Source organism: Gasterosteus aculeatus, chromosome X, assembly GCF_964276395.1.
Source record: "Gasterosteus aculeatus chromosome X, fGasAcu3.hap1.1, whole genome shotgun sequence".
NCBI lineage: Eukaryota > Metazoa > Chordata > Actinopteri > Perciformes > Gasterosteidae > Gasterosteus > Gasterosteus aculeatus.
In genome coordinates this window covers 915013-929170 of record NC_135698.1, presented here as the reverse complement: position 1 = coordinate 929170, position 14158 = coordinate 915013, and the positions used below count along the sequence as shown (strand labels likewise).

The window sequence follows — 14158 nt, the reverse complement described above, 5'->3', positions numbered from 1 at the left end:
CATAAACACATTAATCTATGAGTTTAATCTATGAGATTAATGTGGCCAAGATTAATGGAACAAAATATTTTAACGTAGTTAACGTTCCGGAAGTAAAACAGAAGTTGAGAGAAAGCGAGACGGTAGCTCAAGGATGGAGCACGGATCACTTCAAGCACCGCTATGCTAAGCTAGCTGCTAGGCTAAGCTGAGGAACTAGGTGGAATTCTGCCTCCAAGATGATCAAATGTGTGCCGTTGTGCTAAGCTAGCACAGAGGATCGTCTCATGAACATTGAACATTACAATAAGGGAAACTCAATTAAACGTCTTGCCGGCGCTTCGGCTACGCAGCTGTTTACCGCGACGCTGCGCTAACACCGCTACGCGGGGTAATATTAGGACGGATAGCCGCACCGCTAAAGGGCAACGCGATCCATATGCTACGCTAATAACGCACAGAGACGGCAGGTGAAAGACACCGATGGAGGACACCATCCTTCAGAGAACTGTAGATGCATCCTGCATGTCTATTAATCAATACAGCGGCGTACCAGCATACCGGCTGATCAATACTAAACCATTTATGGCTAATGGAGGCGAGGACGAGGGCAAAGCATCAGCACGCTGTACCATCAGACGGTACAAACAAGGTTTCTTCTGTGTGTGTCTTTGAGAAATAAGGAGGACACACAAAGCCCCTTAAATGCATCCACACGTCTTCATGTTTAAGTGGCCATTGCTTTTGTTTTTGTTGTTTTTTTACAAATATTTACAAAAATAGGCGAATTATTTACACAATCTCCTTAATATTCACGAATAAATCACCATGTTTGTATTTCCACTTCAAAATGTGCGTCGATAGCGTTAGCATCGCAGTGATAGCATCAGGCGAAATAACAAAAACCACTGTTTTGTATAATTTAATTATTCATCGGGGTGACTTGATACGACACATAAATGATGTATTTCTATTGGCCGCAGCACGCTGCGCTCCCTCGCTCTTCATACATTCACAGCAAAAGCAATCGGGCGGCGACGACGCGACGTGACACATTCCAGTCGCCCTAAATGCGCCGCTCACAGCTGCCGCGGAGCGGGTGGACGTAGCCATGGTGGCACCACCCGTTGGGTTTGTGGGCTGCTGTGAAAATGAACATCGGTCGGACTGTAAAGGGGCGATCGAAAGCATGACCTCGTGTTTGAATAGTTTACTTGGTAATAAACCGTGAGGGAAGTAGAGTCATTTTCCCCATAGACTTCTATGCAGCCAAAGGACTCGCCCCCTGCTGGCCGGTAGCGAGAATGCATTCGAAAGACACTTTCGGCAGACGGGCGGCTTCCACCCGGTCACAACCGGAGAAGACGTCTTACGGCCAAATCAACGAGACACATTCAATTTAAAAAGCAACGTAGAACCCAACATTGGGTGTTTCATTGGGTTCCACGTTGCTTTTCGTCTGGTGTGCATATAATGGAAGTCAATGTCACACGTGAGAATGTGGACCGATGAGCAGGACTGATGGGATCCTAATGGCAGCATTTTCTCACGCTGGCGTCACGATTCACAGCTGCCCTAATATCACAACACACACGGCGCCCGATATGTGAGGGGACCCTCCTGTTGCCCCGGGCAACTCTCTACCGGCGTGGAGAGCTGCGGGAAATTGAGATGCCAGGTTTGTGTGTGTGTCTACGTGCACGTCAATCGTGATGAACATTGGAAGCAAAAAGCTAAAAACAAATTAAAAAACGCACTCACGTGGACGCTGGCCAGGTGGTCCCTGTGCATTGCCTCAGGAAACCCCAGTGCAGGCGCAGCGCTGGCGTTTAAATGACCAGGATCAGCGGGCGCGGACTACAACACACGTTTATGTCTTCGTGTGGATTCCTACGCGTGCACGTCTGCATTATTTAGATAGAACACTCATACGGAGGAGGAGAAGCTGGAAACGTGCACTTAAGCTCAACTCCAGCTCCCCGCTGTCATCAAACACACATCACACACACACTCACAACTCATTTATGTTTAAAAATGTCACCGTATTATCAAAATAAAGTACTTACATTTAGCACTGTATGCCGTGCAAACAGAACTCAAGGGGCAACGACCGTGACAATCAGAGTCCTTTTAAACGGGACGATTGGTTAGTGCCACTTTTGCACATGTCAGGGTCCATGTGTCAACATACAATGAGCTTGTTACATGGTAACGTTTCACAATAAGACTCTTCAATGGTTCAGGCAACAGAGCCACTTAGTTGGGAAAACGCTGCGGTCGGCGTTCGGCTGACGGACTAAAGATACTCGGGACCTGAAATCTGGCCTCCTGGGTAATAAGACAGCATTTCTTTTGCTGCTTTTAATTCCATGAATATTTGACCCAGCTACAGCAGACGTGTGTGTGTGTGTGTCTGCTACCTTTTGCTCCGTATTGAAACAACTGGGTTGAAAAACATCCATGTATTTTTTCCCCCTCATGTGTTATCAGCAACCTACGCGTCACTCAGGTGACCACGCACGCAAACACACACACACAAACACACACCGCCCACAGGAACAAACCTGCCAGGTACGTCATGGAAAGCCTGGCTGTGTTCGCGTGGGAGAGACACCGCACAAAGGTTTGACCAGGTGAGAGGAGTCACGGAAACGGTTGCCGTGGCGACCTCTTCGCCGGCTGGTGCTGCAGGTGTCAATGACGTCGCCGCCGATTGATAAACAGCAATGGAGCGAGGTGACCGGAGGCAGCACGCGAGGACATCTGGAGGACACGCCGTCCTTTCTCAAACTCGCCGGGTGAACAGAACGAGTAAACACGCGCACACGCACGCGTACACGCACACGTACACGCACACTGGCAGGGACGGAAATCCACATCACGGTATTAAGAAAGATTCTGACGGTATCCCGGTATATCACGGTATTGCTTTTTCATTAATTCATTGACCCCGAAAAGGAGTTAGCATGTTAGCTAGTTAGCGTGTTAGCTTGTTAGCGTGTTGGCGCTGCTAGCGTTGCCACCGGAGGCTCGAGCGACTTTGCAGCAAATCGTGTTCTGATGCAACGTTCTCCAAAACCAAAAAACCCTCCAAACGGACTCCTCTTGTGTTGGTGCCTCTCTGGTCTCTCGTTGTTCCTCCTGTGTCGCTCTTTTCCGTGTTTTCATGTAGCAGCAGAGTCACCTGTTGTGGCGCGGACGATGCGGTCGTTGTAGTTCTATTTTTTAACTCCGGTCACGTTTAAATCTAAACGGGACGAAACCAGACGGCAACCCCCGTTTTTTGCAGAACGTCTCACAACTTGCAGTCTCCCGATCAACCACCAGGGGGCGACTCGTCTGGTTATACAGCAGTGGAATGAGACGCCACTCGGACGACGTATTCCCTCTGTGAACACGGGTTCATGGTGTCGACCTCTAGTCGATGGTCCACTTAGAGCCACAAAAGCGTAACGCAGAATGAATTGGTTAATTCATCAGGGGGATGATGTCCTTGTTCCGGAAACTACCGGGATTTCACACGGAAAAGATCGTTGACAGAAGCAGTTGGAACGTTGTGTCATTTGGAACTTTGGAGAAGAACGTGCCTGAGGAACGTTAGAATCCAAAGTGCATCAAGTGGATCATCACACACACACACACACACACACACACGTCTGCCTCCCGGTTTGTTTGACAACAAATAGGCTACTAAGCCAAACTGTCAATGACGAACCCTTAAAGGGGTTTGGAAATAAAAATAAAGCAACGGGTTTTTCTTTCCACATTTACAAATAACATACAAAATATATGCTGTAACTTTATTATCAATAGCAAACTATTGAAACACCTTCAGTTTTGAACGAATCTGCTGAGCGTTTAAACGCGTCTGCTGTGACGTCACCAACAACCAACGGCTGAACGTAAATCTTACTTTGCTTTTTATGAATGGAAAACGATTTAAAGGCGCTGACAGTTTATTACAACAACACATAAACCTCAAACAGACACGATACTATGTGACTATTGTCACATCATCGGACGCGAGCGACGACGGAAACACGCCGCTTGTAACCGAGACGAAGCGCGGCGAGATCCACCAGGGCCGCAGTGTCCCCCTCCTCTCCCCCTCCTCCCCCCTTCCTCCTCCCCCCGACCACCCGCGCGAGCAGCGATGTATAATAATAATAAGTGCGGACGCGCCGCGGCCTGCCGAGAACAGCTGTAGCGCGGCGGCGGACCCGTATGCGGCCTCACTGGACCGGACCCGCGTACTAGTGAGGCCGCGCGGCTGATGAAGCTCGTTCCGGGGCGGTCCGTCGGTCCTTTACCCGACTCGCCCGTCGTGACACTGACGGGATAAAAGCGCAGTGCGTGTGTGTGTGTGTGTGTTGCGTTCACGGACAGCTGTCAACGTGTCTCGTCCCGCAGGGACACCGGGGGGACACGACACACTCACCGGGACGGACATGGTGCCGGCGGCGGTCCGAGGCTCCCGGAAGGTCCGGCGCTCTTCTCTCCCCCCCGTCGGAGGCTTCCTCCGCGGCTCCCCGGGGTCAGTCCGCCTCCGCTGCCCGACCGTCGGGGGTCCGCGGGGCCTCCGCTGGATTCAAAAACGCGTCTCCGGCGGAACGAGGCGGAGGTTTTTCCGGCAGCAGCAGCGGCCCGAAGGTGCCGCAGAGCGGGCTCTGTGTCCCTCTCTGTGTCCCTCTCTGTCTCCCTCTCTCTGTCTCCCTCTCTGTCTCCGCCGCTGCTTCGCGCCGGTCGCGGTTCCCCCCTCGCGGACGCCCCGGTGAACGCGTCGGTAATCGGCGCTGAACGGCGGGTCTCCCGTCCGGGCGGCACGCGCTGACAGGCGTCAGGTGGGACCCGCCCCTCCGCGCTGCTCCTGCGGGAAGATCCGCTTCCCCTTAAAGAGACGCGATCACTCCCACAATTTACGGGGGCTTTGAACGCCACCCCCCCCCCCCCCCCCCGCTGCGTTATTACATTGTAACACATGTAGTAACATGAAGCACTAAAGCACATTGAACGAGAACAGATACAACAAATACCAAGACTGAATAATTTGATTACATCCATTTACGGATTAAACCCAGAGGCGGGACTTAGCTGCCATGGGTCAAAGGTCAGTCGGGTGATTCTGCTCGTTTTCTACAACGTGGCCCCGACCTCGATCATTTTCCCGCCCGAGGTATCAGATCGCTGAGGCGTCATCGTGACGAGAAGGATGGATGAGAATAAAAACAGCCGGAGCGCTTCGGCCTCCCTGCTTCGGTTTCAACATCAGCCGCGGTTCTCCACGCGTCCGTAGCCGGGCTTCGCCAACGTGACACCACGCGTGTGTGTGTGTGTGTGTGTGTGTGTGTTTGTGCCTTTGGGAAAATCAAAAAATGCCATTTGTCTCTTTTAAATGAAGCCAACTCAACCGTTCAGTAACATGCATCCCTCATAAAGTGCACAAACCCCCCTGAGGTCCACTCACAGTACCTGAGCACCAGCGTTTAGAACATCATTAACTCAAACTGCAGCAGTGGAGGAGACCTTCGCGGTACCACCAGACTCCTCCATCGTGACGAGCATTAAACGATGGCGACACGTTCCCGTAGAGGCCGTCCGCCCTGATGCCGTGCAGGAGGATGATCCGCTGTATGAACCCTCCTCAGCTTCAACGCAGAGGTGAAGGCCCGCTTACAAACCCGCCCAAAAGAGGAATAAGAACAGAACGCGACCATGCAGAAGTTTGCAGTATTTTATTCACAATACAACATCCATACACGTCACATGTTTAAACTGAGAAAATGCATCGTTTTGAGGGAAAAAAATTTAAATTTGTATCCGTTCTGACCACAGTTTGCCACGTGGCCACAGTCCATCTAAAGGAGCCCCGGCCAGAGAAGAGGCCCGTGCTTCCGTGTATTCCTGAGCCCAGAAGCATTCCTGTAGGAGCTGCGGGGCCCTCTGAGGGCCTCCGCGGGGCCTTCACCCGTCACGCACGGAGATCGTTCCAGACGACCTTATGCACCGTGGATGCTGAGAACTTCAAACTCAAATCTTTTCCCTTCTGCTCCACTATTTCTCACCGCGGCGTTTGGGGGGGAATTGATCCTCCGCCCATCTGGACTTGTGAGAGACGCTGCCACTCGTAGCTCACCTGAAACCAAGAAGGCAACAAGACGACAGCGCATCCAGACCGAGAGGAGACCTGCACGATGCTGCAAACCAGAAGCCAGTCAGATGTGACCTTCAAAGGCCTTCTGAGGTTCTACGAGCAAACACAGTAATTAATAAGCTATTAGCTAAAGGCAAACGGCATGAAAGCACAGATCCGTCCGCTCTTGTGTCAATGGTCCGGGCTGCGGGTGGTGTAAGGGTGGAGGTGTAAGGGTGGGGGGTTTCCGCACACACTCTGGGGCCCACCACCAGAACGAGGACGGATGAGGCGACACCTCAGCAGAACAAAAACAACCCATCTGGCCTGTTTAAGATGTCCGGTTGGTGTTTATTGCGTATCTGACATTTACATGAATGAACAGAGCAAAGCAAGGAGACGTCCGTCCACCCGCTCTCTGTCCGCGGGACGCCGTGGTTCCTCGCGGCGTCCCAACAGAGCGGAACCGTTGTGTGCGTTGTGTTCCCACAGGATGATCGATGGGCATTGATACTAACCTGACAGGCCTCAGCTGAGGACCATGTTATATGCAAATAAAACAAGAGAACAAAACTACAAAAACTACATTTATTCTAAATCAGCCGCGTCAGGAGGAACCTCACTGCCCCCGCAAAGTTGCCTTTAGTGTCGGAAGCACAGGAGACATTCAGCCCCCCTCCAGCCAATTACCCCACCCGACCCCCACGGTCAGGAGAGGCGCCTGTGTGTGTGTCTGTGTGCGCTCAGCATGCCGCGTCATTGCTTTGTGTTGCTCTTTCGCACGGCCTTTTCTATCTCGAACTGCCGGTGGTCGACGCGCTCCAAGAAGTTCTTCCGCTCCACGTACCTGAACACACACACACACACACACACACGGGAACAGTTAGTGGAGCTGCTCCATGTGCCCATGAGCAAGACAAACCAACCCCCAACCGCCGCCCCGGGCAACAAAGGATGAAAGCGTCAGCTGTAATGTGAAAGGACAGAGTACAGGAATCAACTGCTCGTCGCACACACTTCCTCTCCTTCCACTTCAGCACGGGAAGCACTTGTGCAACTTTTTCCTGCAGTGCGTCTGTGTGCGTCTGTGTGCGTCTGTGTGCGTCTGTGTGCGTCTTTCATTTAAATAAAACGGCCCGTTGAGTCACAATGTTTTTTTGAGCAATGAAAGTCTTGCGATATTCATGAGTTGCTCCAGCCTCGGCTTAAAATAAACGGTTATTGACAGTGTGTGTGTGTGTGTGTGTGAGAGGCAGGTGGAATTAAACCAGCCCAGTAACCACGGCGATTTATTCCAGTTTACGTCTCGTGTGTTAAATCAGCTGCCGCTCTGATGCCAAAACAAACAGTAATTCCGTTGTCTTCTGAGTGTGTTTGGATTGATTTCCATTAACATGCATCCCTATCGGCGTCACCAGTTTCAGTTGTTGTTCAGATCAGAGGTCCACGACCTTTTTGCCCCGCGGACCGTTTTCATGTCAGACAGCATTTGGCGGCGCGGTGGAAGAAGGTCCGGCGGGCCGACCAGACCGAAGCTTCTCACCGTCTCACAGACGTCCGAGCTTCGCTGCTGGCGCCATGTTTTTTACCACATGTTTTGGTCTTAAAGGGCCGTCAATGATCAACGGTCGGGAGAATTCAATCGTACGTTTGAACACGGCGACCTGTGGGTGTGAACTCTCACCCCGCTCTGCCCCGGTTGTGGATGGCCAGGTCCTCGGTGATGCCCTCCTCCGACTTGAAAGCGTCCCAGTCCATCTTCGACTTCTCCAGCGTGCTCATTTTCAGTTTCTTTGACCCGATGCGACCCAAGATGCTGGACATGCCCGCCGGCCGCTTGGCGCTGCGGACGCAAAGCAGGTGACGAGTTATGTGACGGCGTAGCGGGCGGCGGCGGGCTACACGTGGCAGAAAGCTCATGACGAAGGTCATTGGCTACTGGTTCTCTACACAGACGTGACACATGGAGCATTCAGCCGACGACCATCTGATGTTATTCATCCAAAACGCCTTCATCTTCCTTTCCTCCCCTGACCCCTGACCTCTGACCCCAAGTAGAGGGGAGCCTGATTCAACGGGTCCCCACCAAGACGGCAAAAGCAGCATCCTCACACACCCAGCGGAGTGAATCAGTCCAATGAGCCAATTTACTCGCTGCCCTTTCACACACACGTCGATCTAAATGAGATGAGTTTTAAATGTCACAACAATTAGCAACGGACGCGCTTCCACCAACAGTATAAAACAGCCAGGAATCGAAGTTTGCTTCCCCCTGAAGGCTCATCGGCCTAAACGCTCCAGTGTGGTTGGTTTTGCTAAGCTAGGCTAACAACGTCCTCTCCCCAGAGAGACCGTGTTTGCAGTCTTAATGCTAAGCTAGGCTAACAACGTCCTCTCCCCAGAAAGACAGTTTGCAGTCTTAATGCTAAGCTAGGCTAACAACGTCCTCTCCCCAGAGACTGTGTTTCCAGTTCTTAATGCTCAGCTAGGCTAACAACGTCCTCTCCCCAGAAAGACAGTGTGTCCAGTCTTAATGCTAAGCTAGGCTAACAACGTCCTCTCCCCAGAGAGACCGTGTTTCCAGTCTTCATGCTAAGCTAGGCTGACAACGTCCTCTCCCCAGAGAGACTGTTTCCAGTCTTAATGCTAAGCTAGGCTAACAACGTCCTCTCCCCAGAGAGACAGTGTTTGCAGTCTTAATGCTAAGCTAGGCTAACAACGTCCTCTCCCCAGAGACTGTGTTTCCAGTTCTTAATGCTGAGCTAGGCTAACAACGTCCTCTCCCCAGAAAGACAGTGTGTCCAGTCTTAATGCTAAGCTAGGCTAACAACGTCCTCTCCCCAGAGAGACCGTGTTTCCAGTCTTAATGCTAAGCTAGGCTGACAACGGCCTCTCCCCAGAGAGACTGTTTCCAGTCTTAATGCTAAGCTAGGCTAACAACGTCCTCTCCCCAGAGAGACTGTTTTCAGTCTTAATGCTAAGCTTGGCTAACAACGTCCTCTCCCCAGAGAGACCGTGTTTCCAGCCTCAATGCTAAGCTAGGCTAACAACGTCCTCTACCCAGAGACTGTGTTTCCAGTTCTTAATGCTAAGCTAGGCTAACAACGTCCTCTCCCCAGAGAGACCGTGTTTCCAGTCTTAATGCTAAGCTAGGCTAACAACGTCCTCTCCCCAGAGAGACCGTGTTTCCAGTCTTAATGCTAGGCTAGGCTAACAACGTCCTCTCCCCAGAGAGACCGTGTTTCCAGTCTTAATGCTAAGCTAGGCTAACAACGTCCTCTCCCCAGAGAGACTTTGTTTCCAGTCTTAATGCTAAGCTAGGCTAACAACGTCCTCTCCCCAGAGACAGTGTATCCAGTCTTAATGCTAAGCTAGGCTAACAACGTCCTCTCCCCAGAGAGACCGTGTTTCCAGCCTCAATGCTAAGCTAGGCTAACAACGTCCTCTACCCAGAGACTGTGTTTCCAGTTCTTAATGCTAAGCTAGGCTAACAACGTCCTCTCCCCAGAGAGACCGTGTGTCCAGTCTTAATGCTAAGCTAGGCTAACAACGTCCTCTCCCCAGAGAGACCGTGTTTCCCAGTCTTAATGCTAGGCTAGGCTAACAACGTCCTCTCCCCAGAGAGACCGTGTTTCCAGTCTTAATGCTAAGCTAGGCTAACAACGTCCTCTCCCCAGAGAGACTTTGTTTCCAGTCTTAATGCTAAGCTAGGCTAACAACGTCCTTTCCCCAGAGACAGTGTATCCAGTCTTAATGCTAAGCTAGGCTAACAACGTCCTCTCCCCAGAGAGACCGTGTTTCCAGTCTTAATGCCAAGCTAGGCTAACAACGTCCTCTCCCCAGAGAGACCGTGTTTCCAGTCTTAATGCTAGGCTAGGCTAACAACGTCCTCTCCCCAGAGAGACCGTGTTTCCAGTCTTAATGCTAAGCTAGGCTAACAACGTCCTCTCCCCAGAGAGACTTTGTTTCCAGTCTTAATGCTAAGCTAGGCTAACAACGTCCTCTCCCCAGAGACAGTGTATCCAGTCTTAATGCTAAGCTAGGCTAACAACGTCCTCTCCCCAGAGAGACCGTGTTTTCAGTAACGTTGTAGTTTGGCATTAACATCAAAACATCGGATTCTGTGTGAGTGCGTGCTGACAAAGTTAATGAGGGAGTGGTGCTAATGGTCCTTTCCTGTTGTCTGACACACACACACACACACACACACACACACACACACACACACACTCACACTCACACACAGGAAATAGCTCGTGGACACGCTGCTTCCTGTCTGCTGGAAGATGACTTCTCATTTCCTGTCGGGCGGTTTTGGGAGACGTGCACATACGATGTGAGTTGCCATGACGACAAAAAAAAAGTATCAAAAAGAAGACACTTAATATTCATAAATGCAAACTCATAAGGGGCTTTCATTTAGTAACGGCAGGTGGTGTGAGGATTGTACCGGCGCAGGTGTGTGTGTGTGTGTGTACCTGGTGCCAGGGAGAGCTGGTTGTCCCGGCGATGGGGCCTCGTCCTCGTCCCCACTCTCCTCCGCTTTGGCGTTCTGGCTCTTGAGATAACTCTGGGCTTCCTTGGAGTCCGCTGACACCACTTTGTTCACCCTGAGACAGAAACACGCCACTTGAGATGACGACGGGGCGATGCACGCGAAGGCTGCAGCACCTTCAGCTCGCGCGTCGCAGCGACGACTCCCGGGAAACGCCGAGTCTCACTCACGGCACCGAGCTAAGCCATGGTGGGGCGGGGGGTATAAATGCACATACACACATGTTCAAGTGCACACGTATAACATGTCAAACCAAACGTTGATTAACGCGCACTTTCCCTTACAAATGCACGCGTTACACAGGAAAAAGCGTCCTTTCAAGAGACCAACATCCATCAACACGTATCTCTGCTACGCAGCCGCTGAGCTGCATCTGCACAACAACAAAGGCTGCATGAGACACGGAGGCCATGTGAGGAACGTCCTCCGAGAACGCCGCCGCGCCACAGACTCCACGACCGCTGGCATCCATCACGGCGACAGCAGAAGGCCCCGCCCCCCTCCCCCCCCCGTGATGTATGCTGATCACATGCAGGCATAATTACACAGAGCGCTCGGCGAGGGCGAAGACGGCATCGGAAGAACCAATGAAACGATGACGCGAATAAAGAAAAAAGACGCGGCCTCAGAGGTCAACATTAAGGACGCAACAGGACGAGGGGGCATGATGATGATGATGTTTGTCCTCAGGCGTTGGTCAAACTGAATAATAATAATAATGATAATAACATCATGTAGGTTTCAGCAGTGTCATCAGTCTCTGCATCAGGATCCGCCGATGGAGACATCCACCTGGTGCTGATGGATCCATAAGCATCAACGCCAATAAGGTAGAAGAAATGTCCGTGGTGTCCAAGCGGACCAAACGATGGACGCCAGCTCCCTCCTGAGGCAGCGGCGGGTAGATCCCACCCGGCCCGGCGGTTCATCCGGCACTTCTTTTCGTTTTAAACCTTTAATTATTGGTTTGTTCATTTTCTTGTTGTGCCTTGCTCTTGTTGCCATGGTAACCAGGCTCCGGCTCGGTCGTCAGGGCCGGGGTTTGGTATCGTCTGACGCGCCTTCACTCGGCAGGTCGGCGGCTCCACCTGCTGGACAACGCGAGGCTGCGTTTGATCGTCCTGCGGTTCGTTTTGGAGGCTTCGGGCGGAACGATGGGCGTGTGGAGGAACACGGAGCTCGTGTTCACTGCGAGGTCATCACCGTGGACGACGGCTGTCGAGTCGGTTAAAACGAGCTGCCGGGTCGTCCCGATGCTTTTGTGTCTTGAGACCTTTTAAAACTCTTGATTTGTATTCAGCGTTTCCTCCTCACGCGTTCCAATGCTTTGATGTTAAAAAGCAGAGTGGCGTTTCCATAAAACGTCCCGTTTGAACAAACGTAACCACGTCATCCGGGTCCTCCGAGGACTCACCTGACCTCTTCTCCGGCGAAGTCGAACACTTTGGTGATGGTGACCTGAGCCGGTTCTGACGCCTTGGTTCCTGTGCTCAACGCAGCCGCCGCCGCCGCCACCGCCAACGCCGGGGAATCCTCCTGAGGATCCGAGACGAGTCATCACAAAATACAACACACGCTCGGCCACCATTACAATTTTTGTGTTGCGATTAGTTGCATGATTTTATTTGAACATTGCTGCCGCTACCTTGGGCGCGGTGCCGGGGCGCGGGGCCGGCGGAGGGTCTTTGGGTCTGGTTCCGACGTCGGACAGGAAACTGGCCCAGAGGTCGTCGGACTTTTTCTTCTGTTTGGCGTCGTCCTCCTCCCGGACCGCCGGCACCGGCCCCTCCCCTTCCTCCTGCGGCGGCCGAGACTCCTCCTCCTCCTCCTCCTCCGCGTCGTCCTCGTCCACTTTCAGGCCTCCTCTCTTCCTCTTCCTGTGACGGGTTGGAGGGAACCAGTGAACTTTGTATCATCAAAGCCAATAAGAACAGCACATAAAAACTATGATTCTTTATACGGAACTAAAGTCTCTGTAACGTGACGAGCGAAGCGATTCATTTCCGCCGGAACTGGTGTCTGACCCACGCGGCCATTTTTATCAGAATGTGAACGGAAATGTGTGAATGGCTTTGCGCCCTGGCGTGGAGGGGAGGCCCCGTGATTGGCGTTGGTGGTTTGCACACCGCAGCGCGATGAACATCTGGGAGGAGACCTTCTCACCTGGCACCGACCTCCTTCCTCTTCCCGCCCAGCTGCTCAGGAGGCTCCTCCCGCTCGCACTCACCGATGACGTCGTCCTCGCTGAGGTGATCATCTGAGGAGGAGGACAAAGACAGGGGGGGGGGTTGCGGGTCAATAGGTGGCCTTGAGGGTGAGACGCCGCGTGCCACCTGCGAGGTGAGTAAATGAAGCCCACCCCCCGCTCACCTGACGGGACGTAGTCCGCGTCCTCGGTGGACGAGTACCCGTCAGAGTCGTAGTCGGAGTAGCCGTTCATCTCCGCAGCAGCAACAACAGGCCGGTGGAGGCAGTGACGTCAGCGTCAAGCGAACAGACGCGCGCTCGTTTCCCGCCTCCGGCGCGCCCGTGACGTGAACGCGCCTCTAGATTCTCCCCCTCCTCGCGTGGAAACAAACACGCGGTCCGAGTGTCGCCGCTTCGACGCCGCACGCGACAAACGCCGCGGGAAACGGACGCTCTGGAGAGAAAGGAGGAACGCGGCGTGACGTCATCAGGCGTCGACGGAACGCGCCGATGTTCAGCTGCTCCGCTGACTGCGCATGCGCGACGACAAGCGGGCAGCGGAGGAATGAACAGCGCCGCCTGCTGGCCGGAGGGCCAGTTTGCACGTTTTAACACTTATTCCGAGTTAACTTGTTCACACTTCGTCACTTTTGTCACTTTCTGTTCGCTAGTGCACTTAAAATGTGTTTATAAAGTATTATTTTATTCTAAACTAACCCGTAGCCTTAATACTACTAACCTATAGCATTATATTTCATTTTATTGTCGTACTGTTACGAACCAACCGCCAAGTCAAATCCCTGTATGTCTGACATATTATGACAATAACTGATTCCTGATTTAACACTGACACGATTGGGACAATACAAACACCAGCTCGGAGTTCAAATTGAATCTCACAGAGTCAATTTAACTCTCTGAAATTTGCTGTGTTCATAATGTATATATATTTATATATATATAGCTTAATGCATTGCTTTACCTTTTTTTACGGTTACAAAAGGACAGTAGCAAATAAATAAATGTCTCAGGATATCGAGCAAAAGCAAAATGTATCCCAGTATCTGAATATGAATCTTTTCTTTGTGCCTTTGTTCCATATCTGGTGACTTTAAGTCACATTTTGAAAAAAAATATTATTTAATCACTGCCTGCTAGTGATGCACTGTTGGGGTGAAGTGTTCCTTTGTGTTTCAAGGAAATCTCGTACTTCTTAAGCTAAATACAAATATATATTTGTATATATTTGAGTGCCATTTGATCAGAATGAGCATCTAGAGACACTTCATGTACACATGAGCACGTTA

The 14158-nt window shown here is 51.7% G+C and overlaps 2 protein-coding genes across 2 annotated transcripts in view; both read right to left on the bottom strand.

The window, feature by feature from the left end:
- The window catches only part of LOC144383640 (breast cancer anti-estrogen resistance protein 1-like), a 29181-nt gene extending 24321 nt beyond the window's left edge, over positions 1-4860 (bottom strand). The window contains exon 1 of the mRNA XM_078081929.1: positions 4418-4860. Coding sequence (XP_077938055.1) covers positions 4418-4429 — 12 coding nt within the window. The 5' untranslated portion in view covers positions 4430-4860. The remainder of the gene's footprint in view (positions 1-4417) is intronic.
- An 836-nt stretch (positions 4861-5696) lies between these two features.
- LOC144383639 (craniofacial development protein 1-like) lies at positions 5697-13373 on the bottom strand. The gene is made up of 7 exons (XM_078081927.1): positions 13035-13373; positions 12828-12921; positions 12310-12541; positions 12079-12200; positions 10588-10719; positions 7794-7952; positions 5697-6956 (listed from the first exon to the last, which is right to left on the bottom strand). The coding sequence occupies exons 1-7, from the start codon at positions 13102-13104 to the stop codon at positions 6866-6868; spliced, it is 900 nt and encodes a 299-aa protein (XP_077938053.1). The 5' UTR covers positions 13105-13373; the 3' UTR covers positions 5697-6865.
- Positions 13374-14158: the final 785 nt, after the last annotated feature.